This window comes from Pelodiscus sinensis, chromosome 2 (assembly GCF_052426305.1).
Source record: "Pelodiscus sinensis isolate ZL-2025 chromosome 2, ASM5242630v1, whole genome shotgun sequence".
Lineage (NCBI taxonomy): Eukaryota > Metazoa > Chordata > Testudines > Trionychidae > Pelodiscus > Pelodiscus sinensis.
The window spans coordinates 229424661-229447822 of NC_143053.1; the positions used below are offsets into that span (position 1 = coordinate 229424661).

At 41.8% G+C, this 23162-nt stretch overlaps 1 protein-coding gene across 7 annotated transcripts in view; it reads right to left on the reverse strand.

Annotated features, from left to right (window-relative positions):
- ODAD2 (outer dynein arm docking complex subunit 2) overlaps positions 1-23162 on the reverse strand; it is a 224329-nt gene that overhangs the window by 64005 nt on the left and 137162 nt on the right. For all 7 annotated transcript variants that reach the window (XM_075922574.2, XM_075922576.2, XM_006124782.5 and 4 more), the window contains one exon: positions 12373-12487. In XM_075922574.2, the coding sequence (XP_075778689.1) occupies positions 12373-12487 (115 nt within the window). The remainder of the gene's footprint in view (positions 1-12372; positions 12488-23162) is intronic.

The following is a 23162-nucleotide window of genomic DNA, read 5'->3' on the forward strand; positions in this document are numbered from 1 at the left end:
AAATTCTTCTGCACTTACAAGCAAATCTTGACCTTTGTCCAAAGCTAAGAATATTCCCACCATTACAGAATTGGTAAGGCAAATCCTGTCCCTGCTTCAGAAGTTGTGAAGGTTCTTGTGACTGCAGAACTGATGAGTTTCCATCGCACAAGGTGAGACAGATTTACAGTAGATTGCCCAGCTCTGCTGTGCACAAGGTACTGAGTGGCACAGGGCTGGGCAGAGGTAATAATTCTACATGAATTTTCCTGTCCTTCTCACCTCATTGAAGTGGCAAAAACTACTGCAGCCCCAGAGTTGCAATAATAGCTGTGAAATGGCTTTACTACTGCTCTTTGACCTGAGAGGACAGACTCCTTCCCCATGACTCTTCTTGGAGCAATCATCAGACAATCAAATACTTGGGCTGTGTGTTGCTGCCCATGTTTAAGCATTAAGGCAAAAGCCTTAACCAATAAGCATGCTATTCTATGGAGCATAGGATTGCCAACTTTCCAACTGTTCAGAACCAGATACTACAGGCACCTCCTCACTTTCTTCTCCCACCCCTCAGGGCTCACTAGCAACCTGAAAAGTTGGGCTGGGAGAAGCTGATGTGGAGTCTGCTTACTGCTTGGGGCACAACAGGGCAGAGGGGATCAGTCCCTTGAGCAAGGAGCTGAGGGTAAGTGGGGCACAATGGGGTGCAAGAAAGGTTGGTTCCCCAATAGAGGGTCTCAATTCAACTGGGGCACAGTAGAGTGGCTAGTTGGTCCCCAAAGTGACAGGCTAGGAAGAGCTGAGGCCCCGACAGGCTCAGCAAGTGGAACTGACCACCATGGACACCAAGCTCAGCCACTGGCCCCACTCCTCAAAAGCCTCATGCTGTTCAGATCCCTTCCCCAGGATGGCATCAGTATCTGTCTCTCTGTCAGAGCTGGGAGGCAGTTCTTCCAGCAGTAACTGCTCTTCCTTGCCTTTCAGCCGCAGAAGCCAATTGCAGTTACTGCAGCAACCAGACTTTTGGTGTCTGATCAGCAGTACTGAACAAGTCCCCTTTCAACCAGACTTTCCAGTAGAAAAACAGACAGTTGGCAACCCTAGGCATTCTGTGAGAGCCAGTGGGAGTGAGGGAAAGAACCTTCCCTTTCTCAGGCCATTTTATAGCATCGATTGCAACGTTAGGGCCACCCATACTGTAGTGAGGTGGTTGGATCCCCTCTGACCCAGAAGAGGAATGGAGTCCTGGTCCAATCAACTGCTAGAACAAAAAGCATACGTTTATGTATAATATTCAGAAAAGTTTTGGAACTACTGAAATTGTTATTCTAACATTTTTTATTACTGACATGTGGAAACCAATCATTCTCACTAATCTAAAACAGTAACTGGCAATATATTTATTTTATAAACATCAAAAATCTTTACAAACTCAACAAACTTTGTTACCAAGGTTCTCTATAGGTTACACATATGGTAATGTTAAATTGATTCTGTAGCAGGTGAAATGCACTTCTGCATAAAGCTTGAGTAATCATGTGCCATGAAGAAGAAAGTAGCACATTCTTCACCAATGGCCCTTCTCTAGATATGGGCTGCAGTAAAAGTCACATGTCCTGCATACCACTTCTGTGAGTGTAGAGGCCACTGGATCTGCATAAATGCCAATCTCATGGCCCCACCCATCCACTTCACACTAGTCTTCTGTGATTACCTATGTGGAGCCAACATAGAGATCTCCTTTCATGGCACACAGGGGATACACTTTCTGCATGGCTGCTCATCATGAAGCTTCCCCATGAATGATGGGCTTCAAAGAGAGCCATCAATTTGAAAATCACACTTCCATCTGAAAACGCTGAATTATTTTGTTACAGGTAATCCCTGAGGGCATGTGTACACAGCAGGGCAAAAGTCGAATTAAGACATGTAACTTCAGCTATGTCAATTGCATAGCTGAAGTCAAAATAGCTTAATTCGGCTTTGGCACTGTCTACACAGCAGGAAATCAAAAGAAAAACACTCTTCCTTCGACTTCCCTTACACCTCGTGAAATGAAGATTACAGGAGTCGGAGTAAGAAGTCTACCATCTCAACATTATCTCAAAATAATGGCTTGCTGTGTAGACACATGCTATGTTATTTCGAAATAATGTCAGTTATTCCAAAATAACGCTACTGTGTAGACATATGTTAAAAGATTAGGGAGTCCTTTCTTTTTTTTCAATTTTATTACTTTACTAACTTGACAGCTTAAGAGAGAATCAGTTTCAGTGTTTTCTTGATGTTGCTCACCCTTCCCCAATCCCTTTAAAGGAATATGTACCGGTTACACCAGCGGCAGCACTAAAATTGAAATTAAATATGAACAGGCAGCAAGCAGGTGTGTGCCTAAAGAGAAAAGACAGGGAGAGGATGGGTGAGCCTCAGCATGTTTCGTGTTCTACTATCAGGACTACTCCAAAGACTCCTCTAAACATAAAGAAAGGAGTAGAAAACCCTTACAACATTTTTTTTTTAATTTCAGAGATTTACTATTTAAAGGCTGCTTACCCAGGAAATCAATTTTGTTTTTAATTCATCAGTTAAAAATGTATATTGACAGTGTCACTTTCAGTAGTATGAACAAGCTATTCTCTGCTGCTTTACAGGCAAATTTCACAATATCATTAATAAAACTTGTAGAGTTTGCCACATTTTTCTGTTTGAATTGTTATGGTTTGGAATAAAGGTATAAATAATGTTCTTGAGGTAGTATGATTCGTAACAGGTAATTTAACATTTCAGTATCAACAGAGTTAAGTATACTTTTCTTTTTACTTTTTCATAATTATTTGCATTTCTTGCATTTTTTCCTCTCTGTACCAACATTGCTGCTTTTTTTTATATTTTGAATTAAGAAACTAATTAATCTAAATCTGTTATAATCAATCTTTTGAATTAATGACCCACACAGCTCCTCTATTCTTGCTTTCTAAGTCAAACATGAATTCATGTATGTATAGTTTATATATAAACTTTGGAAATTTATGTTCATGAAAGTGGATGACTAATATCACTGGAAGTTGTTTTGCAAATTTTCACGCACAGTTCTACTATCTCAATCAATGCCAACTCCCTACTATTTGCTCATAAGTCCTTCTTAGGTCACTCTGGAATCCATTGGATGTAGTTAGTGATTTAGTGTTATTCAAAAACAGTAACTGACTTTAGACTATGAAACTATCATTTGTAGTTTCCAGAGGTGGAATGGTTTATGTATTAGGCAGTACCATCATCAACTCATTTAAAAATGTCTTAAGACTATCATACACAAAATAACATTAACCAAATAATTTTATTGGTATTCACAATTAGAAGTTAATTAACTTTAATTCAATATAATTTCTACAGCACAGTGACCCAAATCAGGCACTATGGTGTACATGTGGCCTCTTGTAGCCCAAAACTCATGGCATGAGGGTTCAGTTGACTGAGGTGCTATAGACTTCCTATGTGACCTTGAGTAAGTTATGCAGGCCTTGTTTACACCAATCCCCATAGTTGATCATAACTTCAGCTGTGCAAATAGAGTAGCTGAAGTTGATGCATTTACTGTGGTGTTTTGTGTGCAATAAGGCCAGTGGAGGCTGCTCTCCTGTCTATGCCAGCTACTCTTCTCATTCTGGTGGAGTACTGGCATTGATGGGAGAGTGCTCAGAGATCAATTTATTATGTCTAAGCAGACATGATAAATTGATAGTTGGTGGATTGATCTCTGCAGCATCAATTCTCGATGTAGTAGAAACAAGCCTTTAGTTTCTCTGCACTTTCTGCTCCCAATTTGTCAAATGGAAATAACAGCATTTTCCTATCTCACAGGGGAGTTGTGAGGATAAATACATTGAAGATTGTTAGGTGCTTAGATACTATGGTAATAGAGGGTATATCAATGAAATATACAGATAGCTCAATTAGATCCAGCACAGTAACTCTGTTACAACATCTAGTGTTTTTTAAATTAGTTTCTGTAAAAGTTACAGAAGCTTATTTTATTTCAGTATAGAAAGAACTACCATGGTACAGGGGACACTTAACACACAGGTGTAGCACAAAACATAATTATGAATTTTAGAGAACATAACCTTTAAGATCCAGGCACATTACGGGCGTATCTAGACTACACGGAATGGTCAAAAGAGGATATGCGAATTCCGCAGGAGCGGAGCTTTCGAAAGTGAAAATAGTTAAGATGAGGCTTTTTTGGCGACCCCCCCCTTGTCTAAAAGCCACATAAACCTCCTTTTTTGTACCACTTCAGAGGCCCCACACAGATATTTTTATGGCATGAGAGATCTGAAATTGGGTAGGAGGCAGAGAGGTGGGAAGAGGACTGGCATGTTAATGTATATAGCTTCCCTTTCTTCACAAAACCAGTGAGAAAGCTAACAAAGTTAATGCAGCCTAAGATTACAATATCTGATCCATTGCCCTCTATACTCCATGAAAAATACCTTTGAAAGGAATTTCAGGAGATGGAGGGGGTCTCAGGCAATACAACTGATGAAGCTAGGTGAACTAATTATCCAGTATAGTCCCGAAGCACAGGTGATGAGGGACCTACTCAGTGGTACAATGAAAAGTCTTGGCTATCAAATACAGGTGACATGTAGAGGTAGTAACTGTCCAAAGGTACGTCTACACTAGCCCCCTTGTTTGAACTAGGGTGGCTAATGTAGGCATTAAAACTTGCAAATGAAGCCCGGGATTTAAATATCCCGGGCTTCATTTGCATGTTCCCGGGTGGGCGCCATTTTTAAATCCCCTTAGTTTGAACTGACTGCCCGTGGCTACACGTGGCAGTCAGAAGTTAATCCGAACTAAGGACTTAGGGGAACTAAGGGGATTTTAAAATGGTACCCACCCCGTGACATGCAAATGAAGCCCGGGATATTTAAATCCCGGGCTTCATTTGCAAGTTCGAATCTCCTACATTAGCCACCCTAGTTAGAACTAGGGGGCTAGTGTAGACATACCCCAAGATACAGACAGGAACATCTGTTTCTTGAAAAAAAGGAAATACATGCGACTCACCACTTATTGATATAAAACCTTAGAGGAGAATGTGTCAATAAAAAAGATAGGGGAATACAATTCAGAATGACTTGATTAGTTTAGTAAATCGTCTATAGAAATCAGTGTGAAAAACTGTAAGATGCTGAAGCTAAGACTCAAAATCAGGAGGATGTCCCTTCAACTGTTTCATGATGTTTATAAAACACTACAAAGAAAGGAAGATACACAAAAACTGTTGATCCCAGGAAGTGCTGAGCACTTAATACAGTGATACTCAGACTCCAGCGATTGCATGGTTAGAGATCACATTAAAGAGCCACTTGTGGCTTGTGAACCTCAAAGTATCACTGATGCAGTACTTTCAAGGAGGTTCCAGTACCTCACAGGATCAAGCCTTTAAACATTGCAAAGAATGATTTATATCAAAGATAGAGTAGAAAGGAAAACAAAAATTTGTGTTAGTGGGAAATTCATTAAAAATTGGAAGAAATAATTCCAGCCTTGTATAAGAGTTTGTGATGTAAGACTTTCTAGATATTTAAGGAACATGCTTAGGAGAAACAAAAACTTTTATATTCACTGTACCATGGATCATTGCTTCTAATCCATTCTAGATCAGTAAAAGGAAAATAGCCACCTTTTTATCTCTGTTTGGCAGTTTATATGAAATAAATTAATAGTCCAGTTCTTTGTGCACAGCTGACTACAGCACAAGAACCACTATTCACAACTGGCACTTTTTGTTGGCAGTCTGAGCAGAGAAGCTAAAGATTTCATTGGCATGGAGACTGAAATAAGTTCTCAAGCCAAAAGGTGCTCCCTTGAGATCCAGATTAAGGTATGCAAGGTTGAGGAGAGCCACTACCTGTGCTGTTCACAGGCTGTTAATAGATTATTTTTATTTCTATTATTGTTAGATTAGCACCTTCCAGGGTGCTTTACTGGAAACAGTGTGCAGAGTTCTGGGAGGGTTACAGTATTATAAAGACAACATTTTATTAAAAGAGAAAGTACAGTTAAGAACAACCAGATTGCTATGAGCAGTAAATGGGTTTCTGTAGTTGTGTTAAAAATATTCAAACAAATACATAATTTAGGGCAGTTAAAATAATATGAATAAAATGGCAATTAATTAGCAAGACTTTAAAAATTAATTATGGAAAACCATAGAAAAATATAAGGGAAGTAACTCACCATATGCAGTAATGATGGCTCTTTGAGATGTGTATCTCAGTGGGTGATCCACTGTTGGTGTCAGGCTTGTCCTGGTGCCAGAGACTGGAGTTTTTCTATCTGTATCTGGTCAGGCCATGCATGCGCAGCAGGAAGCGCATGCCATTTGTGTCTTTGCAATTTGTGCACATGGCCTGATCCCCCTCAGTTTCTTCATGTACACCCTATTGCATGAATGTTAATCTGAAGAAGAGGGGTGTAAGGGTGGGTTATGGAGCACCTTTGGGAACACACATCTTGAAGAACCATTGTTAGGGCACAAGGTGCGTAACTTCTCTTTCTTTCTTTGAGTGATGTCCCCATGGGCGCTCCACTGTTGGTGACTACATAGTGATACTCAATAAATGGTAGGTCGGCTTCATATTTACATTTATGAGCAGAGGAAAATACTGCATTTGCAACATGAAGTCATCTCCATTCGTGTGGAGATTGCGCAGTGTCTCATGTAAGTATAGTTGGATGACCATGTGGCTGCACAGCAGATGTCCTTTAGTGGAACTCCCTTCAGGAAGGCCATTGATGTAGCTACAGCCCATGTAGTGTGTGCCTGGGGAGGAGGCATAGGGAGTGGTCTACTTTAGAGGGAGTAGCATTAGATGATGCAGGATATTATCAACTTGGAAATACATTGCATGAAAGTGGCATTCCCCGAGAGTGCTCAGCAACTGAAACAGACAACGTCTATGGTTTGTGGAAGGACCATGTCCAGTCAATATAAAAGGATAGTGCCCTTTCGACATGCAGGGTATATAGAATAGCCTCCTCTTATGAAGCATGAGGCTTTGGATAAAAGGTAAGGAGGATGATAGACTCATTAATTTGGAAGTTGGAGCAGACTTTAGGCAAGAAGGAGGGGTGAGGTCAGAGTACGAACTTGTCTTTATGAAATACCATGAAGGGAAGAGTTGCTGGGACAGTGGCAATCTCACTGACTCGTCTTGCTGACGTGATTGTTATTAAGAACACTGTCTTTGTAGTTAATAATAAAAGTGAGCACTTGGCCAAGGGTTCAAATGATGGTCTGGTTAGTGTGTCGAGTACTAACTCCAACTCCCACATCAGAGTGAGAGACCTGTGTGGAAGATTATGGTTATACAGACCTTTAAGGAACCTTCTAGAGATAAGCTGTGCAAAAACCAAGAATCTGTCAGTCATGGTGGAATGCTGCCAGCGCAGTTAAGTTCACTCTGAGAGAGGATATGTATAGTCCTTGTTGTTTCAGATGTAGGATGTAGTCAAGAATCAAATGGAGAGGTACAGCAGATGGTTTGTTTGGCTTACTCATACACCAGGCTGTAAAATGCTTCCACTTGTGGAGATAAGTACTACGAGTGGTCTGGCATCTATTGTGGAGTAAGATACCCTTTACTTGTTGTGAGCAAATTCTCTCCATTTCAGAGAATCAGAGATCAAACACACCGTCAGATGCAGAGTTTCTGGAGAAAGGTCTCTCCATTCTGAGAGAGGAGGTTGAAGAGACATCTAATAAAGATAGGGAAATCAAGTCTATCTGGACCATATTGGGGCTATCAGGATGATTCAGGCACCATCTGACTTGAACTTTTGGAGGACCCTGGAAATGAGGGGGATTGGAGGAAATGCACGGTAGAGGAGAGCGTTCCATGTGATGAGGACGGCATCACCCAGCAATCTGGGTGCTAGCTCTGCCCTGGAACAATACTGGGGACACTTGGTATTTTGGTATGTTGTGAAAAGATCTACAGGTGGAAAACCCCAACTGCAGAACAGGTTGTGTAGGATCCATGTATGAATTTCCCATTCATGGTCTATTGCAAAATGTTGGCTGAGAGTGTCCGCAGTTGTATACTTGACCCCAGGGAGGTACAATGCAATGAGGTTGATGCTGTTGTGGATACATCAGTACCAAAGATGTACTGCCTCTGCATGGAGGGATTGAGAACGAGCACTTCCCTGACAATTGATATAAAACATCATGGTCACGTTGTTGGTGAGGATGCAGACTGTAGAGCCCCAAATATGCTGAAGAAAGTATTGGCAAGCATTGCGCACAGTGCGGCGCTCTAACAAGTTGATATGCAGCCAGGATTCGTGAGTGGACCATCTGCCCTAAGCAAAGTGGTGCTGCATGTGTGTGTCCCAACTAAGAAGGGAAGTATCTGTGGTAATCTGGGTGGATAGCTGTGTCTGGTGAAATGGGAACTGGCAAGGAGGTTCTCTGGATTGGTTTACCATCACAACAAAGCCAGGATCTTTGGGGGAATCAAAAGCTATTTGTGCATGTGGTGTTAGGATGGGGTATATACTGAGGAAAGCCAGTGCTGAAAGCAACAAAAGAGCAAACGTGTATGCTGGACCACATATGTTGGGGTGGCCATGTGGCTATATGGCCCATGAGCCAGAGGAAGGTTAGTTCTGTCACAGTGGGACTGGACATCATGACAGAAACCAGGTTTCTTATGGCGTCAGAGCACTGGTTCAGAAGATATGCCTGTGCTGTCGTGGAATCCAGATGATCTCCTATGCATTCTAAAGATTGGGTGGGGCATAGGATGGACTTCTGTTTGTTTATGGTGAGGCTGAGAGATTTGAAGAGCCTCTTGCTAAAAGAAGCATGTCCTTTGTGGCTTGTTCGGAAGGATTTTGTATGAGGTAATCGTCTAAGTAAGTAAAAATCATAATACCTTCACAACGTAGATATGCCGCAACTATGGCCAAGGTCTTTGAAAGACTCTGGGAACAGAAGGAAGTCTGAAAGGAAGGACTCGGTATTGGAAATACTCTGAAGTGACCATAAAGCAGAGAAAATGTCTGTGTGATGGGTGTATAGTCACATGGAAATAAGCATCCTGGAGGCCGGGGGCTGCAAACCAGTCTCCCACATTCAGTGCTGCCAGGATGATTGATGTGAGTGTAATCATCTTCAACCATTGCTTGTGGAGGTGTTTGTTTAAATAACAGAGATCGAGCATGGGTCTCCAACTGCCTGTTTTTTTCTCTGTCAGGAAATAGTTTGAGTAAAATCCCCTGCCCCAATATTTATTGGGAACCCTCTCTATGGCCCTGATGTGCAGGTGATGCTTCATTTCTTGGCATAGGAACATTTCATGAGAGGGGTCCTTGAAGAGGGATGGGAGGGTGGGGAGGTTGGAGGGACAGAGATGAAGGGAATGGTATATACACATTTCACAATCTCTAGGACCCAACGGTCCATGTTAATTGCTGCCCAGTGGCACAAATGGTGGTGAAAGATCACATGTTTGCAAGGCACTGGTGGAGAGGTGAGGTTGTTGAGGCCCTCAACCAAAACCTCAGATCTGCTGGTTGGAGGACTGTTGAGCGGCCAAACGGTTGTTGGGAGCTCGTCTACGTAGATTTCTTGCCCTGGAATGATTCTGGTCAAAGGCTCTTTGTTGTTTGGAGTAAGAGAAATCTCTCTGCCTCTGATAGGGAGCATAATGCCTCCTATGGTAAGGAGGTGTGTACATCCCTAGAGTATGTAGGGCGGTGCAAGAATCTTTACTAGAATGAAGGACCTCATCTATCTTTGCTGCAAAGAGCTCGTCCTTGTTAAACAGGGGGGTCCTTGACTTTGGGTTGCAGCTTTTTTGGAACCCCTGCTGCTTGTAACCACAAGGTCTGTCTCATCACTATGGATGTCACCATTGCTCTTGTTGCACTATCCGCAGCATACAGCACCATCTGCAATGTTGTGAGGGATGTGGTGTAACTTTCCTGTACTATGAATTTCAGGATAGATCATATTTCATCTGGAAGGTGCTACATGAATTTGGTCAGTTTAGCATAATTATCAAAGTTGTGGTTGGTAAGTAACGCAGTGTAATTCATTATCCTAAGCTGCAGTGTCAAGGATGTTCCTTTACATAAGCACTGAATAAGTCCAAGTGCTTATGCTTCTTTTCATTAGTAGAGGACTTACACAGGGCGGTTTTGGACCTATGGTGTGCTGCATCCACCACTAAAGAATTTGGTTGTGGATGCAGGAATAAAAAGTCTACGCCCTTTAAGGGAACAAAATATTTTCTGTCAGTCCACTTGACGGTAGGAAGGGCTGAGGTCAGGGTTCCCTGTAAGGTGCGTACCTGCATGGGTGTGCACCAATAATTTAATTGCTGCCCACCCCCTCAGCAGTCACCCACCATGCACCGGGGGCAGGGGTGCATGGTGGGTGACTGCCCATCCCAGGAGCAGCTGAGCAGCCAGCACAAGTCCTACGTGCCAGCTGCCAGAGCTGGAGCCTGGGCCACAGTACTAAAAATAGCACCATGGCTTGTGTCCAGTCCAAACAGACGAGGCATGCTGCCCCGTGTGCTGGGACTAGAGCCTGGCCATGGTGGAGCTGCTCCTGGGCCAAGGTCACATCACTAAAAATAGCACTGCGGCCCTGGCTCCAGCCTTGGCACACAGGGCAGCCACCCACCATCCTGCCCCACTCAGCAGGTGCAGGTGTCAGGAAAGCAGAAGGTAAAAGGAGGGGCAGGGGATAACTAAGAGGAAGGTGGGAGTGAGGAGAGGAAAGGACTTGTGCTGAGGGGAGAGGAGGAGGCCAGGGCAGGAGAAGAAAGGGTAAGGCACCAAGGGGCAGGATGGAGGAAAGATAAATGTCAGGGCCAAGAGGAGACAATGAGGGGAAAGGGCAGGAGGAGCGGGGGTAGGGGAAATTGGAAGGTGCCAGTTGGAGGTGGGAGAGGGGAGGAGACAGGGTGATGCTGGAAGAGGAGGGGCAATGGGAGCAACGGGAAGGAAGAGGAGAGGGGAGGAGTTGGTCCCAGAAAAAGAGGGGTTGAAAGGAGGGGTGGGAGCAAGTCATGTATGAGGGTACAGAGGGGCATAAGGAGAACTGGGGCAGAGGATAGTGATGGGGTGGGCACCAGGGAGGAAGAAGGGGCAAGAGGGGGCAGGTGTTGGGAGGGCAGGGGCAGTGAGGGGCACCAGAAGAGTGCAGGGGGTAAGGGAAAGTCCAGATGCCAGGGAGATTGTGGGGGTGAAGCAGAACGACAGACATGGGGAGGGGAATGGAGGGGAGAGACGGGCACCAGAGGGCAGAGGAGAGAGGCAAGGCAGCTGGGTAGAAGGGAGGTGTTAGAAGAAGGGATGGGGAGGGGAACTGGAGGTGGGGTGGGCACAGAGGGGAAAGGAAGGGCAGGTGGAAGGGTCAAAGAGAATGGGGAGGTGGGGCAAGTCCCAAGAGTGCTGAGGGGAGTGAGAAGGGCAGGAGCCAGGACAGCAGAGAAAGGTGAGGGGTGGGTGTGGAGGCAGTAGCAGGCACCACGGGACGAGGGGAGGATGGGAGACATGGTAGCAGAGGGGAAAAGGGATGGGTTTATAACTTGGGTGTGAATGGCATTCGCTTCCTGCCCACACATTTGTGGCCCAACCCGATACTTTTAGAAAAACTCTGATCTGCAGTGCCGGGATGAGCCCGACACCAACAGTGGAGCACCTATGGGGACATTACTTGAAGAAGGATATGTAATTATGATTTATCAATAAGGCTGTGATTCTGACATGGAGGTTGTGGAAGTCATGAATTCTGTGACTTTCCACAACCTCCATGACTTTCACAGCTGCAGTGGCTGGTGCAGCTGATCTTAGGACTGCCAGGACAGCTGTCCGTAGGGGCAGTTGATGGGGCGCCCTGCAGATCAGCTGCACAGGCTCATGCTCAGATAGTCCAGGGCAGCTGTCCTCAGGGAGCACTCAAGCAGCAGCCCTGAAGACTGCTCTGGGGCCAGCTGCACTGGCCACTGCTCGGGCAGTCATGGGAACTCAAAGAGGCAGGACGCTGACCCTAGGAATCACCCATGCAACAGTCCCCAGGGCATAAGAGCAGTGGATAGCTACGGTCAGCCAACCCCAATGGCCAGTCTGGGGGTAGCCGTCCACTACTGATGCCCACCAACAGCATCCAGGACCCTAGGAACTACTAAGTTTTAGTCAGGGATATTTTTATAGTAAAAGTCATGGGCAAGTCATAGGCAGGTCATGCGGACATGATTTTTTTTTTTTATTAATTGTGACTTGTCTGTGACTTTTCCTAAATTTCCCATAACTAAATCTTAGTCTTATCTATAAGCATTTGCATTTTACTGAATATATTCTCACCTTAGCATTTTCAATACAAGGACAGATAGCCCACGCTGCACTTGCTTGAACATCTGGATGAGGATTTTTCAACAAAGACCACAACAAACGAACTCCATCTAAGCGGTCAATTATCCTATTATAGAAACACACAAGAAACAGTGGTATGATTTTTTTAATAAACTGTCTTGTTATCTAAGTGTTAGTGGTTTACTGTCAAGTAAATATTATCAACATTTTCTATAAATGTTACTCACTCTCACTAGATGGTTGTGCACACATTTTTTAACTAAAGCTTATGGGTGTTATTTATCTTTTTCTCAGTATTTACATGTAAAATGCCTTATTCAAAGAATGAAACAAACTGCATTATATCTAGAACTCATGTAAACCTAGAAACAAGCCACGTGACATTTTAATGAGTGAAACCCTAATTCAAACATACTAGTTCCTTTCATATGGTAACAAATATTTTCCAAAACTAATATTTATGTCAAAAAAAACTATGCACTTAACTTTTTTTACAGTCTATGTTTAATTTATTTGCTTTACAGTATGATATATTTTAAAATCCTATGTTTCTAATCTAGCATTAGGAATTAAAATGGTCACACCACAGTGCATCCTTTGTTGGACATGAATAACGTGTAACTTGTTTCCCGTGTGTTCCCTACTAACAAGACTAACATTGAACACTGTGTTATAATTACTTAAACACACAGTAATCAAAGTATCTTCATGACTAACTGAAAAGTGAATTATCATCAAAGTCATCTCTACACCATCTGTCTTATGTTTATATATCAATCAGTCAGGGGATCATAACTTCCCATTAGGGTCCACTGAGTACTTTAAAAGGAAAGGCAGGCCAAACAAAACTTAATATTCTTTACAAACATGTCTTTGTTCAGAAAGATACATTAAACTCAAAGCAGATGAGATGAAGATAAAATCAGGCACTCTTTGATTTCTGATCACAAAAGTAAAAGTTTAATTATACACTGATAGCCCACATCTTAATTGAAAATCTTATAAAAATCACATAAAAACATATAATTTATGTTCACTATGTAAAAGTATGCCAGGATTTAAGTATAAAATCAGTTCTGTACAAAATCATACAATTTTTTTGTTGCAGAAGAAATGACTTAAGACATGAACTCCATCTAAAGTAACTTAGGGCATTACTTACAACAAATTGAGACAACCTGGTTATGTAATTTTGTTTTCAAAATATAGATCCGCCTCCACCCTCCACCCCCGAACTGAGGAGAACCTGATTTTAAAAGCCCTATTTAATGTAAGGCCTGCTAAATTAAAGGCAGTATCAGTGCCAAATATACCAACTGCCAGAAGAAAAGTCAACTGAGAAAGTAAGTAATCAGAGTTCACATCGGCAGTAGCACAACAAACCATAACAGCAAAATGACACAGAACATAACTATGTATAAATACGTAAATGTTTGGTCCACATAGTAACAAAGACTGACAATTTTCAAAATCTCATATAGTGCTTTTTTCAGTAACTTCAATACTGCTTTCCTGTCATTTCAGAAAACACAAACACGAACAGGAAACTTTTTGCTATTGGATTTGATAAAAGGCCCAGTGTAGATCTGGAGTTTACTTGAGGGAAGCCAGTGTAGTTAACATAACTGGTGTGAGAGCACAAGAAAGCTCAAAGTGATCTGAAGATGTACAGCAGTTTTCCAAAACTGTAATGAAAATGTACCAGCCCAGGAGAATTGAAAAATAAATTTTTTTTTTGTTTTTGCTTTTTGCTGTGCAAATATTTGTAATCAAAATACACAGAGTGAGCGGTGTAGATTGTGTTGTAATTGAAATCAATAGATTTAAAAATGTAGAAAACATCAACAATATTTATTTAAATGGCATTTTGTTTAACTGCATGATTAATCACAATTAATTTTTAATTACATGACAAATCCATTAATTTTTAATCACTTGACAGCCCTAATATAGAGTATTAATGCATAATTAATTTGATAAGTTTACTATTTTCTAATGCCAAAGTTTATTTTAACTTTATAAAGCTTTGTGGGATACTTAACATGGGGGAATAGACTTGTGGGAGGAGCATAATGTATTCAGTTAATATAACTTCCTAACATCCACATATATAATGAATATTATAATACTATCATGCACATAATACTTATTAAAGGATGTTTACTATATCTAACAAATATATATATGTTAACAAAGCCCTATTTTTGGTAAGATGGCTTTTTCTCCATCTGTTTTTGTTATGGTCTCTGTTTTTCTTTTCTCTTTTCCAGCTCTCTCACATGCTCCCCATTATTTATTTCCTTTAAACACCATTTTCTCACTGTATTTCACATCCTCATCTGCCTTTCCTTGGCCCCTGCATCTTCGATTCTTAATTCCAACTTGTATTATATTCTTATTTTGCTGCTCCTGTTCCTGTCACCGTTCCTTCCACATCTGTATTTCTTTTCTTCTCACATCATGTCCCTCCTTATTTTCACTACAGTTTGTGCCTTTCAACTTCACAGGAAGGGATATCACATTAATAGTTGCAAAGTCTAATGAGTATCAATAAACTATATACTATTTCAGAATAATACATTGAAAAATGTGTAACGGAAAATAGGGGCAAATATTAAATGTATTATATTTCCTCATCATGTATCTGTTGACGAATTTAGCCAATGTATGTAGATTCACATGGAAATGACCTATTGGCCCTCACACAAAATTCCCCGTGAAGTCAAAATTACGAGCACAGATTGTACCTCCCTTAACCAGGACTTTCTGGTCCGGCAACATCTGTAGTCCGGCAGGACCACAGATGTTCCTGGACCACAGAGTCCAGGTATGGGGAGGTCTGGCCATGGGGCAGTAACACGGGGGGTAGGGCGGGGACTCACCCAGGAGCCCCATTGGGGGAGGCACCACAGCGGGGAGATCTGGCCCCAGCAATTGGGCAGTAGCAGGGGCTGGCAGTGACCACGCAGCTCCTGTCCCAACCATACAGCTCTGACCCTGACAGCAAACAGGAAGCTTCAACCCCTGCGGTGCAGCTCTGACTCTGGCAGCAGTGTGGCCAGTGGGAGCAGGAGAGCTCTGGCCCAGGAAGCAATGGCTGGCCAAGCTGCAGCAGGGAAGGCAGCAAGGGAAGGAGGGCAGTGGTTTAGCACAGATCATTAGGGGAGGGACCTCCCCGGTCTGGCAATTTCCCTTGTCCGGTACCAGTCAGGTCCTGAGGGTGCCAGATCAGAGAGCTCCAACCTGTATGTAGCTACGCTCGGATTCTGGTTCACAAAGTCCACTCATGAGGGAATAACCAGAACAAAAAACTCTGGTGGTCAGATCCTGTGAAGTAGAAAGCACCTACAATTTGCATGTAAGTCAATGGACCCACTTCTGCTCCCATTCTTCAATAATGGGAATAGTACTGGGTTCAAAATGGTCTCAAAATGCATCATAAGAAAGAATGGGCAGAGGTGCTACATGGCCTAAAACAAATACATTTACTTCACTCACCATATTCACAACCTCTGTCTCTTTCTCTTTGATCATTCAAAATGAAAAGAACAGTTTGTGGTTTCAGCAGTGCTCTTAAGGAAATATTTTTGTGCTGGGAGGGGCTTTAAATTGTATTTAATCACAATTTAAGCATAAACCATTTTACGTATTTTTTTTCTATGATACTTGCCAATTTCTATTAAGCAGATCAAGAAACTGGGATGTATGAGACAGACAGCTTATTTTCAAACTCAGATATTTGTAATAACAGTAGAAGGACACTGAATATAAATGGCTAGGAACATTTATTTCTGTAAATATTTCCCAATTTCTAGCTTCTTCTAGGATAAAAATACATTTTAAAAATGCCTAGAAATACAAAAGTTTCTTCTCACCTTTAATATTACTAGCAGGATGCTGTAATAAAGTTACTTATCATAACCAAAATAGCCTTGAATACTTGAACATTTACTTTGGTAGGCATCTGTCATAACCATGAGGGTTGGCCAGCAGCCTGGGAACTAAGGGGTTAACTAGCCAGGTATCTGCTCAGCTAATAGTAATGCAGGTAAGGATTTCAAACTGAGACAAAGGAATGTTTATATTTTCCCTCCTTTGTCTCTGAGCCAGTTTTGCTTGCTAGACACTAAGGGAATCAGAAGACATGTCTCTCTCCAAGAAAAAGACTAGTCATAATGTGTAAGTAGGGTAAAGTCTAGATAAATCCATCAGGTTTTATTGTTTTCTGGTTTGGGAATTTGGATCTGATGTCTGTGCTGTTAGAAATAGTTGCAAAAGAGAGGAAAAACTAAGTGTTGGCCCATGGCGGAATCCTCCATGAGTATATTAATTGGTGGCTCTTACCATCTAGCCATTCCAACTATGCTTGTAACTGGAGTATTGTTTTAATAATGAAAGTTCTTTCTTTTTTAAATTTACCTGGTATTGGTTCATTTTTGTGTCCTGGAAAATCTGTCTGTGGGATCTGCATGCCTCACAGATTCCAACTTGTATTTTCTCTTCTTTTCAAGCTCTTTGGATAAAAGAGCTTGGGGTGCCCTGGGGTTGGTTTCAAGTGTCCACCCCTGTTTGTGGGTTCAAAAGCACTTGATTGTAGCAGCGGATTCCCCAAAATCCAGGTATTAGGATTTGTGGGGAGGAGTTTTTGTATAGAACCCTGTAGAGATCAGGTTTTGGGTTGCTTTTGTGGGCCCCCCACTTCTGCATTCATCGTGCCAGACTGGGGAACAGCCTTGACAGCATCCAATTCTGTACTCATTCATAGCATGCAGATTAGTCACCCTTGTGGCTGCTGTCACTTAAATAATGCATTTTACAATAATTTGTTGGCATTATGAAGACAAAATTAAACTACAGCAGAACCTGTATTAAGCAGAGATGTTAGCATCATGGAATCCTAGGGCTGAAAAGGACCTCAGGACATCATCAAGTCCAGCCCCCTGTCCAAAGCAGGACCAATCCTAACTAAATCATCCCAACCAGGTCTTTGTCAAACTGGGACTTAAAAACCCCTAGAGATGGAGATTCCACCACCTCCCTAGTGAAATAGTTTTTCCTAATATCCAGCCTAGACCTCCCTCACTGTAACTTGAAATCATTGCTCCTTGTTCTGCCATCCATCGCTACTGAGAACAGCCTCTCTCCATCATCTTTGGAAAAAAACTAGACATAGCCTAACCTGCAGGGCTGTATTTACCCTGATAAGGAGAACTGTGTTTGGGACTAGGCCCGCAGGGCTGTATTTATCCTGGTTAGAGGGAACTATACTTTGAGACTAAGCCCATAGGGCCGTATTTGCCCTGTGAAAAAGGGACATTGACCCCGACTTTGGGACATCCTGACCTTCGAGGTGTCCGGCCCCTTGACAGGGCCCCACACCCTCTCTGATCACCCTCTTTTGAAAGAGGAATGTAAATGAAGATGATCGAAAATTCAAATGAAGTGCGGATTTACAAATCTCATGCTTCATTTGCATAATCGCGTGAGAGCGCTTTTTCAAAAAAGGGTTTTTCGAAAAAGAAACCACAGTCTAGACAGGGTTATTTAAAAAAAAACACCCCCTTTTTTGAAAGAACCCATACTCCTGAAAAAATGAAGCGTATGGGTTCTTTCGAAAAAGGGGTTTTTTTTTTAAAAAAAAACCCATCTAGACTGCGGGTTTTTTTTTTCGAAAAACCCTTTTTTGAAAAACCAGTCACATGATTATGCAAATGAAGCATGAGATTTGTAAATCTGCACTTCATTTGAATTTTCGATTGGCCTCATTTACATTCCTCTTTCAAAAGAGGAATGTAGTTTAGACCAGTGGTTCTCAAACTTTTTGGACTCCGGAGCCCTTTACATGTGTATAAATTTACGCGGAGCTCCAGTAGTCCACTGATTGTATGTGTTGTACCTATCGATGTTTCCAGTTTGTCAACCTCACGGAGCTCCTGGAGATGTCTTGCGGAGCCCTGGAGCTCCGCGGAGCACAGTTTGAGAAACACTGGTTTAGACATAGCCTTATTGCTAACATACCTGTAGAATCCTTCTTGTTACCCTTCACATCCCTTGCTAGCTGCAATTCCAATGGTGCTTTTGCCTTCCTGATTACTCCCCTGCATTCTTGAGCAATATATTTATACTCCTCCCTAGTCATCTGACCTAGTTTCCACTTCTTATAAGCTTCCTTTTTGTGTTTAAGCTTGCCAAGGATTTCCTTAGTAAGCCAATCTGGTCGCCTCCCATATTTGCTTTTCTTATTGCTCATGGGGATGGTTTGTCCTGTGCCTTCATTAAGCCTTCTTTAAAATATTGCCAGCTCTCCTGGACTCCTTTCCCGTTCATGTTAGCATCCCAGGGGATCCTGTCCATCAGTTCCCTCAGGGTGTCAAAGTCTGCTTGAATTCGTAGAAGTTAGTCAACTATTCCATAGTCCTTAGGTGTGAGGATGGCAGTACACTCTGGCTCCACTCCTGGGGAGCCTCTTGCCACCCCACACTGCTGCCTCTGTATCAGAGGCAGCAGCACAGTGTGCAAAGCAGGAGCCAGCTCACAAGGGGAGCCAGTTTAAAAACCAGCTCCCCTCAGAAACTGGCTGCCTGCCACCCTGTGCTACCCCCTCTGATACAGAGGCAGCAGCATGGGGTGGCAGCCCAGCCCCTGTCTGCAGGGGGTCTGAGCTCCTTGTGGACAGAGGCTGCTGAGGGCGGGAAGGCCGGGGGAGGTTGCCGCGAAGCACCCTCTGTCTGCGGTGGCCCAGGCTGGCTGTGGACAGAGGCTGCTCTGGCAGCAGCCACTGTCCACGGGGGGTTCAAGCTTGCCATGGACAAAGGCTGCTCCATGGGATGTGATACAGGGGCAGCAAGGGAGGGAGAATGCAAGTAGTCAACTAGATAAACTGATACGCCTAGGCTTATTGGTTAGTCGTCTAGTCAGCTACTCATTGACATCTCTCGTATTAAGGAACAACTCAAAGGATTTTTAAAGGATATTATTTTATAAAGATAATTGAACATTTTATTTGAAAAGCTGAAGGGACTCGAATAAAAGATTAAATCATATACTATATAATTGACAGCAAAAATCTTACGTATAACTTTTTAAAAATACATATATTTAAATGCTTTTATTTTATATCGTATGTAAAATATAAACAATTAAGTAGATTTTTTATTATATGAAAGGCCATTCAGAGCCAAAATTCTGATCTTTTTGCCAGATATCCTAGATAAGAGATGAAATAAAAATATAAAGTTGATTACATTTAACTGCTGTCTCATGTTTCTATATAAAATCTTTACAGTACACAGAATTATGTACAGTGCAAAAACTATGCCCCCATTCTTTGGGTTTGTTTATACTTATAGCACCACAGCAGTGCACTGGTGCAGTAGTTCTGCTGAAGCACTAAGTGAAGATGCTATCTACGCCAGCAAGAGAGCTTCTCCCATTGGCACTGGCAGTAGTTATGTTGACAGGCAAAACCCACAGTTATATTGATATTGGTCTGCATAGTGTAGGACAATGTATAGAAATTAAGTTGATCTAAGCATGTATATATGGGGAAGGGAGAGTTGGATCATGTACATATGGGGAAGGGAGAGTTGGATCATGTACAATAGCACTGATCTGCCTCTTCATTCAGGAATTATATTTTTTTCCAAATTAGTCCATTCCTTCATCCCCATATTAATGCAATTTTATCACAGGATGAAGCCATTGAAGGCTAGGTGAACATGCAAGCTTCTTCATAGGGATATTGTAGACACTTGTATAGCAACAGATCATTTATCTTTTCCCAAAGCATGGCTACTTGAGCAAACATCAACAATCTAGGGCAATGGGAAGCAATCTTTTTTCTACCATCACCCCCATGGCTGGGCCCAGCTGTTGGCAACTGTATGGTGCGGGGCTCAGATTCGGGTGGCCGGGGGCTGGGCCTGGTCGTTGGTGGCTGCGCAGCAAGGCGACCCCCCCAGGAAGACATCCGCAACCCCCACGGGTTGTTCACCACTGATCTAGGGTACAAAAGATTTCAAATTATTCTCCAAATCTCTTCTCCTACACAGCCTGATGTAGTGATGTGTCCCCCACCCACTGCAAAGGAAATTATTTTCCAGTTATTATTTTTCTATTAATGAGTTTACATGTATTTATTTCTTATCCCATTTTGAATTTAACTACATTTTCATTAGTCTTTTTGCCTTGAAAATCTATAGATTTTAAATCTAGTTTTCAGTGCTGAGGTATTAGATTTTTATGGACTAAAATGAAGCCATTGAAAGCTAGGTGAACATGCAAGCTTCTTCATAAGGATATGGTAGGCACTTGTATAGCAACAGATCATTTATCTTTTCCCATAGCATGGCTATTTGAGCAAACATCAGCAATATAGGGCAATGGGGCGCAATCTTTTTTCTACCATCACCCGCATGGCTAGGCCCCGCTGTTGGCAGCCGCATGGTGCGGGACTCAGATTCCGGTGGATTATTTTAGCCAGATGGATTTAGAGTCACTGATATACAATTTATCAAAGTAATTTACAAGAAATACTGTGAAAGTTTTAAGTCACATATTAAACTGTGGTTTGAAAAAAGATGAGATTACACTCTTCCAGAAGTAAACCCTATAATTTTACCAGTGAACACAAAACAGAGTCAGTATAACGGTGTTTGTTTATGTTTGTGTACGTGGTCTGAGTTGGCAGGATATACTCCCAGATTTCTCAAAAGTGCTGGCAAATAGTGTTTAAAAGAAGATGATAGATATAACAAACAGATGTCTGAAGGGCATGCATGTTTGTTTGAGCAATCCATGTTAAAGTTTATGCTGGAAATATTCAATATCAAATTATTGGAATGTAAATTGGTTTGTATAAGTTACATTTTTATTAAAATATATGATCAAAATATTGATTTGAATTTCTAAAACCGTTATCCTGGCAGTTAAACATATTTAGCTATCATGACCTTGGAGGTTTTTAAAATAAATACAGTGAATTCTATGTTATTAAGTAAGTAGTGAACCTAAGCAGAAGCCTCAAGTCTTCCTAAGCATTTGATGATATTAAATTATCTATATTAAGTGACTGCCTATTCAGAATGACCAAAGTCTGCATAGAATTGGTCATAGAAACAGCAACACCTCAACCTAGGAAATTACCTGAACTGCTCTGAATTTTACTGCCCAATAGGCATATATTCTGGATGCATACAGTTGGTCAGCTGTTTTGAGTGTGCTTGGTTTGCTTGGCCTACTGGGAATTTCATTTTTCAAGGGGAATCTTCAAATAATGCAGAGCTGATAGCAGCTCTATGCCACCCTCACTCTTGGTTCCTAGTGTAAGGGGTCATGGCTAATGGAAAAGGGCACAGATGGGATGCCTTTGCACTCTGGTCATTCCCAGTTGCCAAAATAGCTGTTTAAGGCCATGGAAAACCTACAAGCAGCTCCAAATTGTGCCACTGAGCAAGCCTGACCAGTCTCCAGCCAACACCAGAACTCTGTGACTGAAAAGGTAGCATACAACTACTTTTCCCCCAGCTACATGTCTCAGCTGTACTGAGTGCATCTCAGTCACAACTAAGACATGGTCTAGTCTAAAAGAACCAAAGAGAAAATAAAAAGACCTACATAAGACCTCGCTTTATAAGAGATGGAACTGGATTCATGTATTGTTATCTAATCCTACTCCCTTGTCAATGTAGGGTTGCTCTCTCTGGTGTATTTTCTAGTGCTTTGGGCAGTTTAGCACTTACTCATTCCATCTTATGGGGATTGCAGCATTTCCCTTAAGAGATTATTCCACAGTCTTCACTGAATGGATTTCACTGTTGAAACTTTTCCTGATATTCAACCTCAGTTTTCACTTTTTTAATCCTGTCCTCCTAATTATACCCTCTTGAACAACTCTAAATGATTTTTCTCCATCCTCATTATTTGCAATATTCAATTTAGGAACTTGAGTATTTATTTTTTAAACTTATTACACAAAGTATTAGGTAAGTTCCTCTGTCAAACTTTGTATGGATTCAGATAGCTGGTAGTAACTATTTATGTTAACATGATGACTTCATTAATGCATGAGTCTGGTTCCAGCAAAAACAGAGATGACACACAATAAGGGTATGTCTACACTAGCAAGATCAACCCTCCAGAGTTTAAAAGCTTCAGAGGGTAGCCGTGTTAGCTTGTACAGGATAAACTTAAAAAACAACAAGTAGTCTGGTAGTACCTTAAAGACTAACAAAACATGTAGCTGGTATCATGACCTTTTGTGGGCACAGCCCACTTCTTCAGATGACCAACTTGCACAGACCCAAACTGATATTATCTTCCTTTCCAAGTGCAAACAGATGAACATCATACCTAAGGGTGAAAAACCACTACAATCTATATCTCATGGAATACAGCCAGAGATTATGCCACACTCTTGCAAAAAACAAACAAAAAAACAAAAAAACCCACACACCACAATGAGGAATCACCTTATCAGTATTTTATACAACAAACAGAAAAAAATCAAGGAGGAGCTCTCAACATTAGAAACTATCATAAAAAACCAAGCCTCCACACACACTTCATCTTGTACAGACTTTATTACAATTCAACAAACCACCTACAAGGACCACTTCAATTCCTTTCAGAAGATAAAGGACAATAAACTATCCAAACTGCTACATGCCTCAGGATCTCTCATTCCAGATACTTTCAACTCACACAACATCATTGTCAGACTATCCAACTACTCTCCTAGCCCAGCAGAGGAATCTGTCCTATTTCAAGGACTCTCCTTTTGC